Genomic DNA, 23,017 nt, shown 5'->3' with positions numbered 1-23,017 from the left:
TTTTGAGCAAGAGTTGAGCAAAGAACGTGCATACTAGGACACGTGAGTTTATAGGATTATACTAAAGACATAAACACAAATTCAGCTTTCATGGTTTTCAAAGTTAAACTTAAAGAGTTTGTTAAATGAATCCTAAACTCAAAACATGGTCTTCAAAGGGACAAATTTTTAACATTTTAGTTTTATAAACATTTTCATACTTGGTCCCAAATGTGTCAAAACGAGTCTTATGTCCAAAAGCTTCAAAGAAGTCAAGTATTTTTCATAAAAGGACATAATGGCATATAAGATATCAAACAAGCTTTCAAATGGGTTTTTATTAACAAGATATATTATAATCAAGGGGAAACTCACTTGGACAAGTTTTGAACTTCATTAGACTTAATATATTTCTCATATTTTGCCCAAGAAATGTTTTAAGTGTTAAAAGGTTTTTTGAACAAAGAATAAACAGTATGTAAATTTCAGCCCCAGGTGACTCGTCGACGAGCACATGGACTCGTCAACTAGTATGTATGAGGAACTTGTCGACGTACACAGGGTACTCATCGACAAAATGATCTCGAGAGCACCTGAAATTGCAAAGGTAACTCGTCGACGAATACACGGGATTCGTCAACTGGTGTGTGAGGGTGACTCGTCGACGTATACAAGGGAATCATCAACGAAGAGATATCAAGACCCACCTAAGACTTGCATAGGAGTCTCATCGATGAGAACATGCACTAGTCAACTAGTGTGTATGTGGGGCTCGTCGATGAGTATGTGGACTCATTGACGAGCGGTCTCGAGTCCAGCGTCATAACGGGCAAAAAATGGCTAGTTTTGTTTGGGGAGTGCTCCCAACAGCTAGTTAATGGTTATTAGGGGCTTTGGGCTATATATACAAGTTCCTAAACTTGTTTAGATAGGTTTTTGATCATCTTAGTCAATTATATCTTTGATTTGCAAAACCTAGCACTTTGCACCTTGCGTATTAGTCTTTTATACAAAAGTGCTCAATCCTCTCTTGTTAATTGATCTTGTGTGAATCATTTCTTGAGGGATAAGAGTGAGGATTTGATTGTATTTCATATTAGCTTATTTGAGCATTTTTTTGTAAATCATCTTCGTTGTAATAGGTTCTTTGTGAACCATTGAGTGAAGGTTCTTGGTGAACTGAAGTGAAGGCTTTTGGTGAGCGTGGTAAGGATTTATTCCCAAGTTGTAAGGCTTCTCCGCCGGTGAAGGAGATCGTGTATAGTGGATTGTGAAATCCTTAGATTGGTGATAAGGCGTGGACATAGGCTGGGTGTCGAACCACGTTTAATCCCGGTGTTAAGCTTCTCTCTCCCTACTCTTTATTGTTTATCTTGTGCATGATTCATATTCCATATATTGTGATATAATTGCTTGAATCTTGCCAAGTATTTTGTTTTGTAAAGAGAACTTTTAAATACGCGAAAAGAGCCATTCACCCCCCCCCCCCTCTAACTCTATATTGCATATCTGCTGCAGGGCACACGACTGATTAAAAAGTGGTATGAGAGCCTGACGCTTAAGTTTAACGGCTTAAAATCCAGAGTGTAAAGATCATGGAGTATACGTTTGAAGCACCCATCACTCAAGGACAATCTGTAGATTGTCCACCACATTTCAAGAGAGGCAACTACCCGGCGTGGAAAAATGGTACGACAATCTTCATTCAATCTTATGATTTCAAAATGTGGAGAGTGATCACCAAGGGAAACTACGAATTCAAAAATGAAGAAGGTTAACAAAAACAAATGGAGGAGTTGACGGATGCCGAATCAAGGTTAGCACAACTCAATTTCAAAACAAAAAATTTCCTTTATTGTGTTGTTTGCGATGAGGAGTACAACCGCATTTGCGGATGCAACACCGCAAAGGAAATCTAGGACAAACTCCAAGTAACGTATGAAGGTACGTCACAAGTCAAATAGTCTAAAATTTATATGTTAGTTAAAAATTATGAAATGTTCAAAATGGAAGAGGGTGAATCAATTGCTTCCATGTTTACACGATTCACACACATAACAAATGGCTTGAAAGCACTTAGTAGAACATTTTATGTGGAGGATAATGTTCAAAAAGTTCTCCGATCTTTACCCAAGTCATGGCATGCAAAATCCACCCCCATTGAAGAGGCAAAAAATTTAACCAAAGTTACACTTGATGAGCTTATTGGGTTACTTATGACTTATGAACTTAAGAAAAATACAACTTTAGATCCTAAAAAGCCTAGGAAGGACAAATGCCCTTCCTTTAAATCATCTAGTCCAAATTCCAAAGAAATTCTAGAAGATGATGAAAATAGTAAGGTTGACATGGAATCACTCTTAAGTGACCTAAGAAAATTCCTTGTAGGTAAACAAAACTTTAGGAATGAAGAAATAAGCAAAAATGAGAAAGAAGCACATCAATGCTTCATAGCCAACGAACAAGAAGAAGAAGGAACAAGCTCTAAAGATGATGATGATACTCCTTCTTATGATGAACTTGCCGATAGTTGTGCAAAAGTGTATGATGAATTAGTCTTAGCAAAAAGAAATAACAAAAATGTTGAGAAAGAGCTTGCTATGATTAAACTTAAAGAATCCTCATTAAAAGAAGAAAATGAAACATTAAATGTCAAAATCAAAGGCTTGGAAGATAAAATGTCAAAATCAAAGGCTTGGAAGATAAAATGTCAAAATGGAAAGGAAAAGAAACATGCCTTTGTTCCACCTTAAAAGAGGAAAATTTTTCTCTTAAAAAGGAAAATGAGGGGCTTTTAGAAAAGGTTTAAAAAGACCATGGATCTTTTCAAGTTGAGGTAAAAAAATTGAGAAATCAAATTGAAAATGTTTTGAAGGATAATTCTATATTGAAAAAGAAAAACGAAGATCATGGCAAAGTCATAAGAGGTAATGAAAATTCAAATAAATTCCTAGGAGCTAAAAGAAACAACTTTTCCAAAAAGAATTTGAAAACCTCTTATAAGTCACATGGGTATGCCTCCACAAGTAAAAATAATGGAAATAAGTCAAGAGCCTCACATGAAAACAAAATTTGTCTATATTGTGAAAGGAATGATCACATAAGATACTTTTGCCCTTATGGAGGAAATAAAGGCAAACAAAAGAAGTCGGAATGGGTAGTAAAGAAAAACACGCTGACACCCAAGGAAAAATGGGTACCCAAAAGGAACATGTGATTCTTGAAGTGTTTCCTTAGGACTTAGGATTAGGAATTGGGTTTAGGTAGACTTAACCTAGGAGATATGGAATAAGTGTTGAGAAAGTAAAATAGTCATTGTGGTAAAATAAAAACACTTATTTTTGGATAGAGCTCAATATGAGAAAATTCCAGATCTTGCATCTTAATTTGTTTAAATCATTTTGCTGGAAATTATTTTGAAAATCATGTCAATATTGATATGTTTAGATTATATAACCAATATGATGCTTAAATTGTATATATCATTATAGATTGGTTTATTTCTTTTTGAAATATTGGCTATTGCTTGATGGGATAAAATAGCATGATAAATGGAAAAACCTTGTTTTTTCTCTTGTGAATTTCTAAGGTTTTGATTTTTTTTTTATTTAAAAGCATGCTATGATGTGTTTTGATCCGTTCGATCTTTTATGGTTACACGTCAAGCTTTTATATAGCATTTCTAACTAATGAGTAAACAATCTCTAGCAATTAATATCAACCCTAGCTAATGAAACATAACATCAAATCCCTAAAAACTAAAATAACACAAATGTAAATCTTCAAATCATAAAGACCACAAATAATCTATGATATGATTAGCTTATAAAACCCTAGATAAATGCTGCAAGTTTTTTATAAATCCTAAAAATAATAAACACAAGACTGCTATAAAATATTTAAAACGCCAAACATATTCATCGCAGGCCTAGAAGTTCATATTGCATTAGAACCATAAAAGCAAATATCTAAAAGTCAATTGTACGCGTAACTTGTAATGTCCCATCCTATTGAAAAAATGTTGAATGAACAATAACCTCGCTCATATATAATTGCTCATTAATTATCAAGCTAAAAGTTTAAGCTCAAAGTTAATTGCTTATTCAACTTGATCACATCATAAATCTCTACCTTCCTATCATACTTATATGAGGTGAGACTAAACTATTGAGGTGCTTATTATTCAATTCATTGAGATATTTTACTATTCACAACCTCCTTAAGGTCCTCATTTTTATTCTTCTTCCATTGTGACTCCATTAGCTTCCTTCACCCCATTTTCATCAAGTCCTAAGTTTTGTTCGCTTGCTCATTTACTATAACAAATTATTCATTGCCACACATCACACAACTGGCATAATCTCAATATGGTTGTCCACAATGTCATAACTCTTGCAGTTTCAATTTCCCACTGTTCTTCATTATTCTTTCATTACACAAAAGCATACATGTAAAGGTAAGGAAGAAAAAAAAAGGGTACAAGACTACTCAAAATTCTCTTTAATATTTTTACTAACACTTTTGAATTAATGGAATATATTTCACCTGAATTATGACCATAGTTTAGAAAACCAGAAATTTATTGAACTAAGATCAACCCAAACAAACTCAGGTGACTCAGCCAAACTTGTTTTGACTTAGCGAATCAGTCATATTGACTCAATCATAGCAAAAAACATAACAAAATGCAAATTTTGTGAGATAGAAACCATGACCCAGCAGGCGACTAACCAAGATACTAGAGTTTTGGTATCTTTTTTGCATAGTAAATTATATCTGAGATACATCTAAAGTCAAGTTTTAACATGCATATTTATAATAATTTATATATCTATTTATACAATAAATGCATGTATATAATCGTAGAGTTTATCAAATTCTAAAATCTATCATCTTGTTTAGAATTAATTCAATTTTTCATACTTTAATATTGAGTAGAGTGAAAATAAATTATAAAAAAAAAAAAAAGTTAATAAAACTTTATTTTATTTGTAATTAACATTCAATGTTTCTTAATTTTGAATCATATAAGAATAAGTCTTCATTTTTAATAAATTTCTTTCTTATTTTTCTTACATTTTATCGAACAAAATCTTTGCCAAAATAGAATCCAAATAAATTTTAAGGTAAAAAAATTCTATCTTTTTTTTTTATTTAATATTTATTAACTAATCATTTTTTTTACTTTTTTGAATACTTTTTATGGATTCAAAATATTAAATCCCGCATCTCACTATTACGTAATATTTATTTAATTTTTAAATAATAATAATAATAATCCTCCACATCAACTTCTTCATCATAATTATTAAATCCTCTTTATAACGTACACACATACATACAAACATACTACGCATATATCACAGGTCTAACCACCAATTTGATCCGTTGATCGGACCAACTCAGCGGCTTCACCAAATTGATCAATAGTACAGTTTTAAAACCATGATTATGATAATTTTCATGTTATTACATAATTATTGACATGATAGTTGGTACAATTATTGGCAACAAAATTCTATTGCTCAAGGAGCAAATTTCTTTTCCCCATCTTCTAGAGAAAAGAGGACCTCGCGGTTTAGTGGAATAGCTTTACATTATCTAGATTATTTAATTCTCTTAAATTAAAAAAGTAGGAAGCATTTCGTCCGCTCATTTTTGCTGCTTTTTTTTAGCTTGTCACACAGACGGAGACATCCAAAGTGAGACAAAATAGTGACACAGTGACATAGCAGCATTCTCTTAATCAATATAGCATAGTTTTACCAAGGGAACTCTTAGTAAAAACCAAATAGATTTACTTTTCACAGTTTGCATATTTAACTAATTCTAATCCACCAAACAAACTTCTTAACAGCCAACATTCTTCTCTATCGACCGGTATTTGGTTTCCGGAATTCGAGCCAAAATAGAATCAAAATTCTGGCCCTGATCCCTATCTAGCAGTTTAGTTTTTTTTTACTTTGTGAAGATGAATTGGTATTCTGATCATAATGGTAATTCTTACATATATCAGCATTGCAATTCCGTTTCTCATCCATGAGAATCCCACTCCATTTGTTTTCATTATTTGGCCTCAACAGGACTAAAGCTTTCAGCTTTTCACATGTAAACCAAAACCACCTGCACCCCAACACCAAGAAAAACAGAACAAAAACTTCCACAGATTTCGCATTTTAATCCATTGTGCAGTATCAATTAAATCTTATTAGTAAATTTTTTCATGCAAAAACACAGAAGAATGTCTTTAAGTCAAAACTATAACTTATTCAGGGGGTATATGCCAAGATTCAGTCTTTGTACTTGACTATATGAAGACCGAAAAACCTGTAATCTGAAGATGAGTTTGCAACCGGATATAAAGATAGTTCTACATATCAAATAAGTCTGAAACCACATATGACACTACCAAGAGTTTCAGGTGATTTCAATGGCATTAAATGGAACTTCTAAATGCATTTCCATTTTCATCTACATTTAACATTAATTTACTCAAATTTCTTCCCATACAGAGAATGAAACGTGCAGAGAGCCAAAAATTGCATATTGCACTATGTCTCCATCAGTCAATGCACAGAGTCCAACAGTTGGCACAATCTGACGCATTAAAACAACTTCCCTAATTCTTTTCTATATAAGACTTGACATTTCCCAACCATCGAATAAACTCAGTTTTATCTTTATTTTTCATGTATTCATGCAAGAAAACAGCAAGATCATCATTAATGCCCCTTGTTTCCAAAAAGTCATACAGTGCATCTTGCAGTTCATCATCCAATTCCCTGTTACAAGCAACAATGCAAACAAATTACCACCAAAACCACATTATTACAATCAAACAAAGACAACATAATCCTCTGTATGCATTGGTTTAAATACAGGTGTAACATAAGAAAACTGAATTCTGAATCTTCCATCTGCTACCCTAATTGTTTCTTGAAGACTAAATATTCAACTTATCTAAGCCAAGTAGTTTGCTGAGGTTTAACTAGATATTCTGGTTTTATTTTCCTGAGAAAAATACTTGCATCTTGGATAAGACAAGGAAACTGTACACAATGCTTTAGGAAATGAATCAGGAATCCATTTTTGAACAAGGAGAACACATCTGAATTACAAGAAGGAATCCAATCAGGACCAGGACCTGGGGTCTTCCCTTCAGACCAACTCTGAATTGGTTCACATCTGAATTATATTTGAATGGCACTAAATGATTATGAGACCCCCCCCCCCCCGCCTTCTCTCTCTGACTATGACACCACCACTGATTCACATCTGGATTACATTTGAATGGAACTTCTGTTTTGGAGGATTTCTTGTTCTCCTTCTTGAGCATTCTTTCTCTCTATAATAAAGTCATCTTCTTTTGCTATCAAAAGAAGAAAAAAATACATTTGAATGGCACTTAATTGGTCAAGCTTGAAATTACATCTTAATGAGATTCAGAGGGTTGCGAAGATGCTTCCATCCCCGCAACTGCTCTCCCCATTGCTGTCAACAATCTTTTATTAGGATCAGTGATTGGATTCAGAAACACCCTCCCAATAGTCGTCCAAATCAAGCACAAGTCCAGCCTAGATTGCATTGTCATATCGAGAGAGGCATCACCAAATTGAGAGGGGGCAAACTATTTTTGAGGTTTTCTTTTTTCAATCTAATGATTTGGGTTGACATAAAAGTTGCAAGTTGAACATGACTTAGCAGGAGATGCTTTGGGGATGATCGCCGATCCTTAGCTTTGGTTTGGTTTCTTTTTTTTTTCTTGTGATTTGCATTTTGCTAAGATGAACCCTTGTCCCTTTTTGAATTTTCTTAGTGTCGGGGTTCTCATTCCTTCAGATCAACTCTGAATTGGTTCACTTCTGGATTACATTTGAATGGAACTTAATTGGTCAAGCTTGAAATTATATCCCGCTGAGGTTCAGAGGGTCACAGAGATGCCTCTTTCATCCCCGCAGCAACTTTCCCTATTGCTGTCAACAATCCTTTTTTAAGATCCGTGATTGGATCCAGAAACACCCTACTCAATACTCATATAAATCAAGCACAAATCCAGCCCAGATTAAATTGTTATATTGAGAGAGGCATCACCAAATTGAGAGAAGCCAAATAATTTTTAGGATTTTTTTTTTTTTCTTTTTTTCTCTCGGTGTGGTGACTTGGGTCGACGCAAAAAGATTGCAAGTTGAACAAGACTGATGGCACTTTGGGGATGATTGCCAATCCTTAGCTTCAATTTGGTTTCCTTTTTCTTGTGATTTGTCAAATTTTCTTAGTTACATTTTGCTACAAAAAACCCTTGTCCCTCAATGATTTTTTTTCGTGTTGGGATTCTTGAGGAAGAAAATATCCTCGTCTCTCAGTAAATTTTTTTTTTTTTTTAAGTTGGCTTTTCTGGGAAGAGGAATCCTCATCCTTCTTGTGAATTTATTGTGAACTTATTTGTAATAAGTTTTTCTAGGAAGAACCCCCACCCCCCTTTTCTTGAGTTTTTTTTAAATTTTTGTGCGAAAATTCTTTTTGTATTTTTTTGTAGTCCATGAAACTGTTACGTGTTGGATTTTTGTGGTGAAGAAGAACCTTCATACCTCTGGGTTTTTCAATAAAATTAGTATGTATTTAGAGGAAAAATGGAAAAAATATACATTTACGTTTCTTGACAAATGAGTTACAAGTAACTTTAATTGTTCAATGTTTAGTGGTTTACTTTATTCAACATGTCATACTTAACTTTTTTTCAAATGGCACCTTCCTATGCTCCAACGAGATCATGTCACAAGGATTGAGAAAAGAATACTGTTTCATGTGTCATAACATCTCAATGCACATGGTGCCCTATTATTGAATGAACAAAATGAAAAGGATAAAAGGAACTTTACCCAAGTTGTTTCCTACAAACAAATTTTGGTATTATTTCTTTAAATATTCATACTTCCAGAGATCCATGGAGTGAAGAATGAAGGGAAAGAAAATGATTAAAATTATAGCAAAAGAAGTCAGTTCTATGCATATCCCTCATTTTATTTTATTTTTGTCCTTGTTCTTATCAGAAAGCACCTCAGTATCTTTTCTTTTACTCAACTTCTGAAGAAACAAATATCACGCTCAAAAACAATCAGTTAAGAATCATACTTGAATTTTGGGCCCATGTAAGGCTGAGTTGGCATCTGATTGTGTCCATGCATGAAAACTTTTTGAATCTCTATGCTATCTGGCCAAGCCGAGCACATGAATTCCATGACATCACCACCATCTCCCTTGCATATATCAACAATAAAGGTGATATGCAGCTGCACTTCTTCCTCTATGGCACCTTGGCCTGATTTTGGAGCAGGAACAGAGCCATCAAACATGGTGACTTCAATTTTAATCTTTTCCTCATCTCCAAAATTTCTTTTCAATCTAATCCACTGCTCTCCAGGTCGGTCATCAACCGCATAGCAATTGAATTCACTAACAGGCTGTAAGATTTCAATTTAAAAATTCAAAGGAAAAAAAAAAAAAAAAAGTCTCAAAATCCTAACTCAAAAATGACATGGATTATGCAGCTCAATCAAAAAATAGTTTGGGGAAAATAATTCTCAAGAAAAAGCTTTTTCTCCCCCTTATCACTTCATTTGGCTGTTAAGTAAATGATGGAAAAGAAGAGAAGAAAAATATCTAATTCTATATTTAATGTTGCCTAGTTTCTTGACAAAAACAACTCAACTAAGCACATTTGTTGTATTATGCCTCACTAAGAAGAGTGGCATTGTAGGTATTGGGATTTGCTCTAGTCCTTTTTCTACATTAGCAAGCTGTGGTGTTTTGAGTTGGCATATTACCTATAAAGGTTTTCCCTTACCTGGGAATCCTAGTGCTGGTTCTTTATGGGACCTAGTTTTTGAGAGAGCAGCTAGGAGGTTCAACGGGGTGGGAGGGAGCTTTTTTAACTCTTGGGGGCCGTATTACTCTTATTCATGCTTGCCCTTCTTCTATCCCCTTGTATTACTTGTCCTCTTTTCAAAATCCCTATGAGAGTGGCTCAATGATTATAGAAATCAATGAGGGACTTCTTGCAGTTAGGAGTAGGCGAGCATGATAGAGATCATCTTGTAAGTTAGCTATTGTGAGTAGCTCCAAAAGGAAGGGAGGTTTGGGTCTAGGTAATTTGGTCTCCAAAAATTGGTGGGGAAGTGGTTCTGGTGCTTCCTTTTAGAATCTAACTCTCTTCGGCACAAAATAATCCACAATAAATTTGGACTTCTTCACAATGAGTAGGATGGGGCTAATATGACTTATTTCGAGTCCTTGGGTATTTGACTTAGATTTATCAATCTTTCTTCCCCCATATTCCATATAACGTTGGTAATGGAAAGAGAAACTACGTCAAAGAGGATCCTTGGGTTGGGGAGGTTCCTTTAGCTATCATGTATACTCATCTCTTTCACTTTTCTTCTGTTCATGATACCTCTACTTGTTTTCATCTTCTAGAGTGCGTATTCGTTGGGGGTTTTTATTTGTGTTTCACCTTAATGAGAAAGTTTACTCCTTTAATTTTACGCCCTTCATTCTTTTCCCTTGCAAATCTTTCTATTCTCAATTTCTCATTTAATTTACGATGCTATGCTATTCCTTTTGCCCCGTACTCCTTCATTTAGAAAGCTAAAGTTGCTTCAAAGATTAAGCCTTAAGAGGACAGCGTTTATCCATTGATATGTGTGTCCTTTGCTTTAAGAATCGAAAGACTTGTTTGCATTTGTTCTTACATCATCACTTCTCTAGCACTCTTCAGAGTAATTTGCTTGATGTTTTTGGAGAGAAGTGGACGTGCCCCTAATCTTTGGAGTACTTTCGTCTAAGAATTTTCCAGACTGGGAAAGGTAAGGAGAGAAGTTTTGTGGCACTGATTGACTATGGCAATCTTTTGGTGCATTTGGATGGAGAGAGATGTCAAAGTTTTTAAGAATTTGACTTCTTCTCCTAACTTGTTTTGGAATAGAGAAGCGTCCCTTGCATAGTTTCCAACTTTGCTGAATGGTTCCTTTCGGTTACCTATGGGCTATGGCAAATTTATGAAAAGATTGGGTTACTTTGCTCCAAGTTGTATTTGTTGTGAAATCGCATCCTAAGATTATGAGCACACACAGCAATACGAAAAGAGTAATCAAAAGACAACACAAGGAATTTACATGGTTCAATAGTGTGCCTACATCCGCAGAGCCCCTGCACAATTTTCACTATATCATCAAACAAAACTGCCTTAGGATTTCAACCCTTGTCTATAAATACGTATGCATAGCCCCCATGTCAAAACCTCAAAATATCCTCATATAATAACATAATTACATTATGCCCTGACTCAAAAACACTGTACCGTACCACAAGCAGCACCTGCTAAGTTTGATTTAAGTAGACGAGGAGGTTTCGCGCATGGAAGACTCAGGGACCCTTTGGGCCCCCTCGCCCTCCATGTGAAATCTCTCACTTGTAACAAACTTCAAGTAGAAAAACCCCCTTCTAAATATAAGTCATAACTCAACAATTTCCACCTTGGCAATATTCACCCCCTTGAAGCTTTTAGAATTGTACCTCCACTTAAAGTTGTATATCATTGATTCAGCAGCTAGCAATATGGAGTAAGTTCAAGCAAAGCAAGAACTTCTCCTCGCAAACAACCTTTGCATTTTCTTGTGTAGCCACCTTAACCAATTGAATCTCATTAGTACCAATCAACTCTCGTATCTTGTGATATCTCACCGCTATATGCTTTGTTCTACCATGATAGACTTGATCCATTGCTAAGTGAATGGCACTTTAACTGTCACAACACAAATGAATAGTCAGCTGCTCTATACCAAGTTCAATTACATACACTCCTTTGCAACCTCTATCACTACCATGTACTCTCCCGCAGAATTAGATAATGCAACTAACTGTAACATGGATTTCCAACAAATAGATCCCTCCATAGTGTATACATAACCTGTGGTGGACCTCCTATCATCCAAATCTCCTACATAATCTACATTATTGAATCCTCAAATCAAACTCAATGCGAACATCTGCAGTGCCTTTCAAGTACCTGAGGATCCACTTCAAAAAGCACTCCAATTTTCCTTGTCTAGATTTGCCATAAACTTACTCACCGTATTAACTGCATGTGCAAGATCTAAATAAGTACAAATCATGGCATACATCAAACAACCATTGAATTGGCATACGCTACCATTGACATCTCCACATCCTCCTTTGATTGTGGACATAATGTTGAAGATAGTTTAAAATGATTTGCCAATGAGGTAGACATCGTCTAGCATTGCTCATGCTAAATCTCTCTAACACCTTCTCTATGTAAGCTTTTTAAGAGACCCAAAGCTTCCGATCTTTCCCATCTCTTTGTATTTCCATCCCAAAGTTTTATTTGCAGCACTAAGTTCCTTCATCTAAAATTCCTTACTCAATAAAGATTTCAAACCATTGATATCACAGATATTCTTTGGAAAAAAGCAACATATCACAAACTATTATAGAAAAAGGATAAATGAACTATATAGACTTCTAAAGTACACATAATAATCATACTTATGGTGGGTATATCCAATACTCATTATATATGAATCAAAACGTTTGTACCACTACCTTGGTGATTGCTTCAAACCATCAATGATTTCCTCAACCAACAAACATAATTTTCCTTCCCTAGTTCCTTGAAATCTTTCAATTGCTCCATATAAATTTGCTCCTCTAAATCACCATGAAGAAATGATGTTTTAACATCCAATTGCTCTTAACTCCAAATCAAACAAAGCTGCTATGGCCGATAAAACCCGAACGCAGGTATGCTGAACAACTGGAATACTTGATCATAGTCTATCCCTTCCCTCTAAAAATACCCTTTTGCCACTAGTTTGGTCTTGAATCGTTCACTGTTTTTCTTTGAAACATCATCTTTCTTCCTAAACATCCATTTGCATCCCATTGCTTCCCTTCCCTTAGGAAGTTCCAACACCTCCCAAATCTAATTTTTACGCAAAGACTTCACCTCTTCTATCATAACTTCCATCCACATATTTCTCTCTAGACCTAGAACTGCATTTTGGAAAGAATATGGATCTCCAATATCTCTACAATGCATGGGTAATGCATCTAGATCTATCTATAGCTACACCATGCTCACCTGATTACTGTTGATCATGTTACTCAACTAATGGCACCTTTGGTTGTTGGTCCTATACACCCTTGGTCCCTTCTTGTCAACATTACTGCTTTGTCCATCTTCTTAGTACCTCAAGTCCTCAACATGAATGCCTCATCAAACACCACATCTCTATTTATAAAACCTTCTTGTCCTCAAGATCCCACAACTTAAACCCTTTAACCCCTAATTCATAACCAATGAAAATACACCTCTGGGCTTTAGGGTCTAGCTAGGGATTGACGCTGACTAGGAATGTGAGTGTATCCTAGATAACCGAAGATCCTCAATATAGAGTAATCAACCTCCTGACTAATCCAAACTTCCTCCGCCCTTTTAAAATCCAACTTCACATAGGGTGACTTGTTAATAAGTGGCTAATAGACTGGATGGATTCCTGTTTTGTAGTGATTAGGAGGACAAATTCTCTTACCCCTCTTAAACTACTCCTGCAAGATCTACATCTGATCACTTCCCTATTTTCTGGAATCTAGTAGGATACATTGGGGTCCCACTCCTTTTACGTTTGAGAATGTGAGGCTAGAACATGCTTTTTTGAAGCCACTTGTGAAAAGTTCTTCGGAAGAGAACATAGGGAGGGATCAAGAAGGTTTTGGGTTTATGAGGAAGTTGAAATTTCTGAAGGAGAAGTTGAAACGTTGGAGTAAGGAGGTGTTTGGTGATGTTAGATTTAAAAAATATAGCATCCTAGTTAGTTGAAATCTTTGCATAGAAAGGAAGGAAACTAATCTCTCAGAGAATAAGGAGGCAAGAAAGATCTCTTTTAAGAATGAATTGGATGAGGTGATTTTTGAGGAATTAAGGAGCACGAGACAATAAACTAAATTTAAATGGATCAAATAAGATTATCACAATGTTAGTTTCTGTTGGGCTTTGTGGAGCCTAATTGAGTTTGATCTGGATGATGACCCGACACGAATTAATGCTGCGTGGTTTTTTAATGAGAGTTTTCTATCCTAAGGCTTAGTCCATGAGCGCTGCGGCTTGGATTTTTTTGGGCCCGTTTTGTAGCCCATTGGGAACCCTGTGCGTAGCATATAAAACTATTATTTTTTGGTGATTAGGTTTGGCCGTCATTTTGAGAGCAAGAGAGAAAACATTGTATAGCCGCACTCTCTGTTTTCTTCCTGATTATAGTGAAATCTCTGCAACTCCGTGGGCGTAAGCAAAATTGCCGAACCACGTAAATATTGTCTTGTGCGTGTGATTATTTTTCTTTGGCGTGGATTGTTTCTCTATTTTTGTTTCTTATAGGATCTGGGAATTTCGTGTTAATTCCCTACAGTTTCCTCCATAAGCTTGCTAATTAAAAATGACGAAGAGTATGATTAGGAAGTTGGAGGCAGGCGAAGGGAGACTAATTAATTATCCTAGCATGATTGCTTCCTTAATCTCTGATTTTTTTGAAAATTTTTATTTTGAGGAGACTTGTAGGCCAATAGTAGAGGGGTTAGAGCGGAATCCCATTTCTAGAGATCAAATGTTCTAGATAGAGAGACCTTTTGATGAGGAAGAGGTAAGGGGGGTAGTTTTTGGGATGGAGAAGGATAAGGCTTCGGGTCTGGATGGTCTTAATTTGGCTTTCTTTCAAGATTGCTGGGATATTATTAAGGATGACTTGCTTAAAATTTTTCCTAAATTTTATGGGAACAAGATTTTGAGTAAGAACATTAATTCCACTTTTATTACCCTCGTGCCAAAGAAATCTAGATCTATTAAGGTAGAGGATTTTAGACCTATTAGTCTAGTCTCTAGTGTTTAAAAGATCATCACCAAAGTTCTAGCAAGTAGGTTAAGTGTCGTGCTTGATAAGACTATTTAAGTGCTTTTTGGTGGCTATGAGGTGGTGGAGGATTTTTGGTGGAGGAAAAACAGGGGTTTCATTTAAATTAGATTTTGAGAAGGCCTATAATAGAGCTAGTTGGAGTTTTACGAATAAACTTTTTGTGAGAAAGGGTTATGGTGAGCATTGGCATAGATGGTTAGGGGGTTGTTCGTCTAATGTGTGGTTCTTCGTAGTAGTGAATGGGGAACCTAAGTCTTGGTTTAGGGCTTCGGGAGGTATTAGACAATGTAATCCACTTTCCCCCTTCATGTTTGTTCTAATAGCCGATGTGCTGAGTAGAATGGTGGATAAGTTGTGGATAGGGGGATGTGAAGGGGTTGGAACTTGGAAGTGGGGAGAGAGTTTGTGGCGCGGTCTCTCATCTTTAGTTTGTAGATTACTACTTTCTTTTTAGAGGACCATAACCCTTATATTAGTTGTAATTTGAGTATCCTCAAAATTTTTGAGAGGGTTTTGAGGCTTAAAATAAATATGAGGAAAAATGGTTTAGCAATATTTATGTGATGAGTTAGGGAGTGAACTTCCAAGTATTGTCCTGTGGTTGACTAGCTAATAGATGTGTAGGTTTGAGCAAAGGCACAAGAAGGAGAGGGTCAAGGTGGGTTGAGTTTGGAGGAACCCAGATGGGCACCACTTCTTTGTTTAATGGAACGTTGGCATCAGCCTCTTCTCCAACTACGTCACTACCTACACATGCAACGTCAATTCCTACACTGTCGCCACTGATACCATGAAAACAAACGTTGTAATTTCAGTCTGCACCTTATGGTCAACCCTGTTTTTCTTTTTTTCTTTTTTTTTTTTTCGCTTGGCAATAAAAGACTAGGAAAAAATGAGCGCAGCATAAGAGAAAAACAAACACTAAGAAATCACACCCAAAAAGAAAAAAAAAAAATGAGGAAAACAGCAGCGCAAGGCTGAAACATAGACTTGCCATTGAATATCAAACCTAGCCATGGAGTTGGAGACAACGGGAAGGCACTCTTAAAAGACCACTTGAACTAGAGGGCCAAAAAAAACTTACAAGGAATGGTTGTTGTGGGGTTGTTTATCATAGAATATAATTGGTTCTTCAAGAACTACATTTGAAGTCCCAGATTTGGGAGTTTGGGAGGGGTTGTGATTGGCCAATAAAATGGGTTTGCCACACAAGAGTTATCTATTTTGCCCATGAAATTTGTCGATGCAATCAAATAAGGCCCATTGTGTGGCAACTATTGTAGAAATGTATCAAGATTTGAAGTTTTTGATATGGTCTTCGGTGGTTGATGGCCAAGATGACGTCTAGAGAAGACAAGTGAAAGAGACAAAGAAGAAGAGTCTCAGAAAAGAAAAAGAAGGGCAAAATGAGGAATGAACGTTGACTGGACATTTGGAACTACTGACTGGGACACCAGCACAACATTACATCCAAGCATTGACTTTTGGATGACATTGAATCAATTTCAGAAGTTGGATGACTTCAATTGCAAATTAAATTACGGTGACCAAATTGGATTTAAGTGACAAGTTCAATGACCACGCTTGTCTTTAACTCAAAGGGTAGGCTACCAATGTTAGTGCGAAGTTCATTGGAGAGCCCATGGAATTGGAGAGCCCATGGAGATCTTTTGTCACTTATTTACTCCTCATATTAATATGTGGTGGGGATTGGTTCTCAGATTCACTTTTCGAAAGATCCATGGTTGGGAAATGATGTTTTAGCCACATCTTTTCCTCGCCTCTTTCTTTTGAGCTCAAGGTAGAATAGTATGATTTACTTCATTGAGGTTGACTCGGGCAGCCCTTTTAGCTTCTTGGAACTTTCATTTCAAAAATCTCTTAATGATAAGAGAGTTGTTGGAACTAATCCTCCTTCTTGTTGCTATTGGAAAATTGTCATCTTTCTTTAGAAAGGTATACTTAGTCTTGGGCCTTGGATCATGCGGGGGTGCATTCTTGTAAATCATTTTTTGGGTTTTTGACCAATCCAATTCTTGTTTTCCCTATAATCATTTATTTGGAAGGCCAAAACCCACCAAAAAATTAAGACTTTCATTTGGCTAATTGAGCTTAGTAAAATCAATACCAATAAACTATTGCAGATTAGGAGACCTTTGAAGGCCTTACCTCCATAGGTTTGTGTGCTTTGTTATTTAAATTTTGAAAAGGAGCCTTGTATGTTTTTACACTGTGATCATGCTTGGAGAATCTAGAATAAATTATTTGGTGTGATTGGAGAATCTTGGACTTGCCCAGCAGTGGACGTCTAGTTTATTTCTTTTGAGGGGTTTAAAAGAAGGAAAGAGAGGGTTGCACTTTGGAAATGCAACATTTTCGCAATGTTGTGGGGATTATGGTTGGAGAATAATGCACGGATTTTTTCAGGGAGAAAATTGTATTGGCAATTGGTTTTGGAGAAGGTTCAAGAATGGAGGAATCTTTTGCTCTACTTTTGGCTTTTTCCATTTTTTTTTTTTATACATTTTTTTCCTAAATTATTTTAATATTTTGAAGGGAGAAGTATTTTTCTCCTTCATGTAAATTGTTCTCCAATCAATGAAATTCTTTCTTTTGTTATCAAAAAAATTAATACAAAAAATCATGCTAACTACATCTACCCAAAACATCTTAGGCAATTCCACATGTAGCTTCATACTCCTAGCGTTCACAAGTAGGGTAATGTTCATCCTTTCAACCACTCTATTCTGCTACAGAGTCCAACAAATTCTAAAATGTTTGACAATCCTCTTAGACTTGCAGAAATTAAGAAACTCGTCAAACTTGAACTACATTCCACTATCTGACCTGAGACACTTCACTAACTTTTTCATTTGTTTCTCAACCTATGCCTTCCATTGCTTGAATCCAGAGAATACCTCTAAATTTTACTTCATGAAATAAATCCAAAGCTTCCTAGAGTAATCATCAATGAAGCTAACAAAATGTTAAGCTCCATTCCTAGTTGGTACTCTTGCAAACCCCTAAACATCACTGTGAACATAATCTAGAGTGTCTCTACTTTTATAGGAGGATAGCTTGAATTTTACTCTGTGTTTGTCCATAATGCAATACCTGCAAAAATCAATTTTCCACTCCTTCAACCTTTGAAGAAATTTCCTCTTATGGAGTTCCATCATACCCCACTCACTCATATGTACCAGACACATATGTCAAAGTATAGTGTCAACTATGTCAATATCCAATGAAGCGGCTACTATACTACACAATTGTACTGCCTAATAGATGATATAGATTGTTATCTACTCGTTTACCCTTCATAAAAAGCATGGAACCTTTTGACACCTTTAGAATTCTACTCCCCTGAGTTGCTAAAAGTCCATGCAAAGTCTTTTCTAAGTAACCTATAGAAAGCAAGTTCTTGAATTTTGAAACACGTCTAACATTTTGTAAGGTTCTAATAATTTCACCAAACATTCTAACTTTCACAGTATTAATGTCAATTACAAGACAAAGATGATCATCCCCAAGAATTACTAACACACCATCACATTCCCTATAGGTAACAAATCACACCCCATGAAAAGGAGCAACCAAAATTCATAGTCCAAGTATCTTGAATAAAATTTGTTACCCAAAGCAACCACAAAAAGCTCATCATCATTTGAACTATCTACCACCACACTTGTAGAGCTTGATGATCAATCTTTCTTGTCTTCCTCTTTCTTCCAAAGAGGACAGTCCTGCTTATACTGCCTCTTTTGTTTGCATTTGAAGCACTCAATATTCTTGGCCTTGATCTAGACTCCGATATGCCCCTCTACTTATACTTCTCCTTGGATCTCCCTTTTTTATGCTCAATCTTGGCAACCAAGCCCTCGGTTAATGGTCGTCTTTATTGAAACCTATAAATCCCAAAAACTCTTCATAGCTTAGAGTGGATTTCCCGTAGAATAGTGTCCTAACAAAGTTTCCAAATGAAGAAGGAAGAGGATAACATCAATGTTTTATCTTTGTCTTCAATCCTCACATCCACTTTGAGCAAATTGCAAGAATCTGATTGAACTAATTCATATGTTGATTCAAATCCCCACCCTCTGACATATTACCCTTGTCAGTTTTCTCCTCCATCACATCGAATATGACACATTTTGCCAAACATCATCAAATAATACTGAAAGTGACCTGTTCAAGTTCCATACAATCATCTTATCCATCTTCTCCAATTTCACTCCTGTCAAAACCCTGTAAACCTTCTATTAAAACAATAGATCGATTATCCACAACTGCCATAGGTTGAATTTTACTTTATCGTCAAATTTGTCAAATTTGGTTTTCACCCCAATCATCCTTACTGCGATCAAGATGCAAACCCTAGAAAAACCTAGGATGAACCTGGTGCTCTAATACCAATTGTTGTGAAAACGCACCCTAAGACTATGTGTACACACAAAGTAATATGAAAAGAGAAATCAAAAGAAAAGAAGAACACAACAAAATAACATGATTTGGCAGTGTGCCCACATCCACAGAGCAATTTCCACTATATCATCAAACGAAACTACCTTAGGTTTCAATCTTCAGCTACAAATATGTATGCATAGACCCGTGAGAAAATCCTAAAATGTCCTCATATAACAACTACATTACGTCGTGACCAAAATAAATTGTACTATTCTACTATATCTCAAGGGCCCTTAAGGCACCCTCACCCCTTGTGCAAAACCTCCCACTTGTAACAGATTTCAAGTGAATAAACCCCCTTATGAATATGAGTCATAACTCAACCATTTTTTTTTTGCCGAAGGTCCTTGGAAGGATATCCATTCCTTCATGTTTTATTTATCTTCTTTATGTTGTACAGTTTCCCTCATTTTCCTATTAAAGTTTCTTTGTTTATCAAAAAAAAAAAATTGATGATAATATTAATATTCAATTTCAATTTGTTTGCTTTCCTTCAAATTGTCCAAAACCAAACAATCCCAAGTTTTATCCTATCCATCAACATATAGGTTTTATGCAGTATTTGATTACTGGTAGGGCTACCTTTGGGTACTATCATTTCCTCTATTTTCTATGAAAACAAGCAAAAGGGGTCCCCCCCCCCCCTCTTCGGAGCCCTGGCCTAGGATTGATTGCTGAAAATTCATATTACTTTCGTTAACTTCCCAAACTCCAACCACTTTTTCTTGCTTATGAAGGCAAATACTTGGGTGTTTTCGCTAGTTAGGCAAACATTGGATTGGTTTAAGCTCTTCAGAGCAAGAAAATCCTTCCGGAATGCTATGCAAACAATCCCTAACATTTAAAACATCAAATATTCCCCTCTTTTTCCTCATATTTTCCCAACAGCCAAACAGAGCTGAATTCAATGTTCCTTTTTCCCTCGCCCATCAGAACAGACACACACACGGAAAGAGAGAGAACCTGTTTGGGAGAGGACCGTTCGAGCTCAAACTCGATCTCATTACGGATGAGTCTGAGGATGTTGCCTTCGAAGGCCGATTTGCGCATCTCAGCGATGTAAGATCGATTTTGACAGAGTGTGTGGAGAATGAGGTTTTGAGTATTGAGATAGGGGTTTAGCAAATTCTGACCTAGTAAGGTTTCTGAAGTAGATGGTAGCGAGAGGAATGCTCTTCGTATGGGGCGGAACACTCGAGCCATGAGAGAGAGAATGGGGTTTTGGGAGGGCTTTAGCCCCGGGTTTGGAGTTCAAAAGAAGAAATACACGCCCTTGAAAAATTAACAATTGCCAGAAATGTACTCAATTTCAAAATACAATACAAAATCTTTAAATTATTTCTTCGCTACATTTTTTTTTTTTTTTTTTTTACAGAACTTCAACTACCAACAAGTCCTTCGGACCCCCACATATGGCACCATACCTACGGATCAACGTCCTCTGCCCCCAAGTTTCGCTGATAAGGGTAAAGTCCAGATGTGGACACGGCTTCTGTGCATCAGTTAGACGTTCAGCCAACCCAACTCCCGAAACATATCTCTATTACCATCAACGGTCCCCGCTGACTCACAAAGTGAACTCTCACCATCCACGGTCTCTGCTGGCTCACAAAGTAAACTTTTACCATTCACAGGTACCGCTATCTCTGTGAATGTATTTACCTGAAATTGAACCCCCGATACTCCTTCTTACTTGTTGATGCTTTTCCACTGTGCCATGTCGTGGGGGCACTACAAATATTTTTTATTAAGACTAGACATCTCCTGTATTCTGTAATTTTTTAGATATTTTAGTTTATAACATTATATTCATAAATTTTAAAATCTTGATTTTATAATTATGAACAGTTTTATAAATTTTTCTAATTGTCATGTTATAATTTTGTAATGAAGTTAATAAAAAAGACCCAAAAAATACATAAAAGAATTACAGTAATATTAATTTTGTCATTTTTAATGTGAGCTAATACCCTGTATATGTATTTATAAATAAGTTTTGAATTAAATAGAATGAAAATACAAACTACAAATTGTTATAAAATAATAATCAATAGTGATTGATGATATCCTATCAATCATTTATTTATACAATTAAAATTTTGAATAATTTTGTTCACAGATATTATGGGTCTCCCTTGCTATGCAACATAATCTCTGAATACATAACTTCTAACTTCCTTCTAACTATTTTTTATGAATGTTTGCAATGTACATGCATAAATAATAAACATTGAAATTAATTTTAATATGTAAATGTAAATGATAATTGTTTAAAATATATAGATTTTATATATTTAATTCAATAATTAATACCTTGTAATAATATTGTGTAATTTTTCAAACATTATCGCGATGATTCTCTGTTGAACTTTAAAAAACTGTAACAAAATCACTAAAAAGATAAATAGTTATTACTTTGAAAATACAGTTAATAGTTTTTCTTAATAAAATTTTGACAAGATTTAAGTAATATAATTTGCAAGTAAGAACCTCTTGAGTGCATATATCTATTTTTACATTTTTTTTTTCTGACTGTTTATGAAATATTCAATGTCAAAGATATATAATACTATAGATTAAAAAAAAGTTAGAAGATAGATAACATTAAATTACATAGTTGTTTTTTTTCAGAAGATTCATCAAAAGATGTTATCTTTGGATGTTCCAAAACTTTGTCAACAGTGTTCCGAAGTTGAGTTTTATCAGCTTTTATGCCAAATCTCCACCTGAAACTATATACTCGAAATTGTTGTACCTACATTAATCAGTCAATGTAAGTCCAAAAGATTTTATAGATTATTGTAATGAATAAGAACAACAGTATCATGAAACCTAATTTATTTGTTTTGTTTGTCGAGGTATCACAGCATCATGTAACAAAATGACAATTTTTCCGAAGAAATCCACATTGACCTATCATAAAAAAACTTGAATAATGTAGAATTTGCATAACACATACATAGGTGATAAATAAAATAATTAATAAATATTTAGATCCATTTATATGAGTTTGGATCCTCATTGGTTGTAGTTCTGTGCATATATCAAAGATATGATGAGACATTGTACCAATCTTTTGTCCTATAACAAATTAGAAGATATTAGCACACAGATAATAAGGTAAGCTTAATTAAGAAGATATGTTAAATATGTATCTAGTTTGAGAATAATAATAGTTAATTTATATATCACATTCCGCATGAAGGCCCCTTCATCTTTTATAAACTGGTACACTTTAGGTGATCGATATTCATACTCTTCTTGATGATGCTACATGTAGGTACTAATTGATAAACACATTATCATTCTAAAGTAAGCAAAATATCTTTATAGACAACAATGCAGGTGAATATCCCCTCCTTTCCATTTCTTATCCCTTTTTTTTACCAAAATCTTTGTGGTCAACTTTGAAACTCCTCGAGACATTGCCACATATAGATGTCCATGAGTAACATTATCCAAAAGGTAAATTCCAACATTTGGAATTGTCTGATCTTGTGATTTGTTTATTGTGAGTGTCGTATTGGAAATTGTTGTCTTATCATTGTGAATGGGAGATAAACATTCTCTATTATTTTCAAAGGAATTCG

The 23,017-nt window shown here is 35.3% G+C and overlaps 1 protein-coding gene across 1 annotated transcript; it reads right to left on the bottom strand.

The window, feature by feature from the left end:
• Nucleotides 1-6,324: 6,324 nt before the first annotated feature.
• Nucleotides 6,325-20,732, bottom strand: LOC131158235 (uncharacterized protein At2g39795, mitochondrial). Its single transcript, XM_058112962.1, has 3 exons — nucleotides 20,391-20,732; nucleotides 9,112-9,440; nucleotides 6,325-6,761 (listed from the first exon to the last, which is right to left on the bottom strand). The coding sequence occupies exons 1-3, from the start codon at nucleotides 20,628-20,630 to the stop codon at nucleotides 6,599-6,601; spliced, it is 732 nt and encodes a 243-aa protein (XP_057968945.1). The 5' UTR covers nucleotides 20,631-20,732; the 3' UTR covers nucleotides 6,325-6,598.
• Nucleotides 20,733-23,017: the final 2,285 nt, after the last annotated feature.

This window comes from Malania oleifera, chromosome 6 (genome assembly GCF_029873635.1).
Source record: "Malania oleifera isolate guangnan ecotype guangnan chromosome 6, ASM2987363v1, whole genome shotgun sequence".
NCBI lineage: Eukaryota > Viridiplantae > Streptophyta > Magnoliopsida > Santalales > Ximeniaceae > Malania > Malania oleifera.
Note: the sequence above shows the minus strand (reverse complement) of the source record. Positions and strands in the feature narration are given on the sequence as shown.

Bases quoted from the DNA above. Each gene is read 5' to 3' on its own strand.
- LOC131158235 (XM_058112962.1), bottom strand. From the start codon at position 20,630: ATGGCTCGAGTGTTCCGCCCCATACGAAGAGCATTCCTCTCGCTACCA. The intron at 9,441-20,390 runs GTTCTCTCTCTT...GAAATCTTACAG, and splicing joins AACGGTCCTCTCCCAAACAG to CCTGTTAGTGAATTCAATTG. The intron at 6,762-9,111 runs GTATGATTCTTA...TGCTTGTAACAG, and splicing joins TACATGGGCCCAAAATTCAA to GGAATTGGATGATGAACTGC.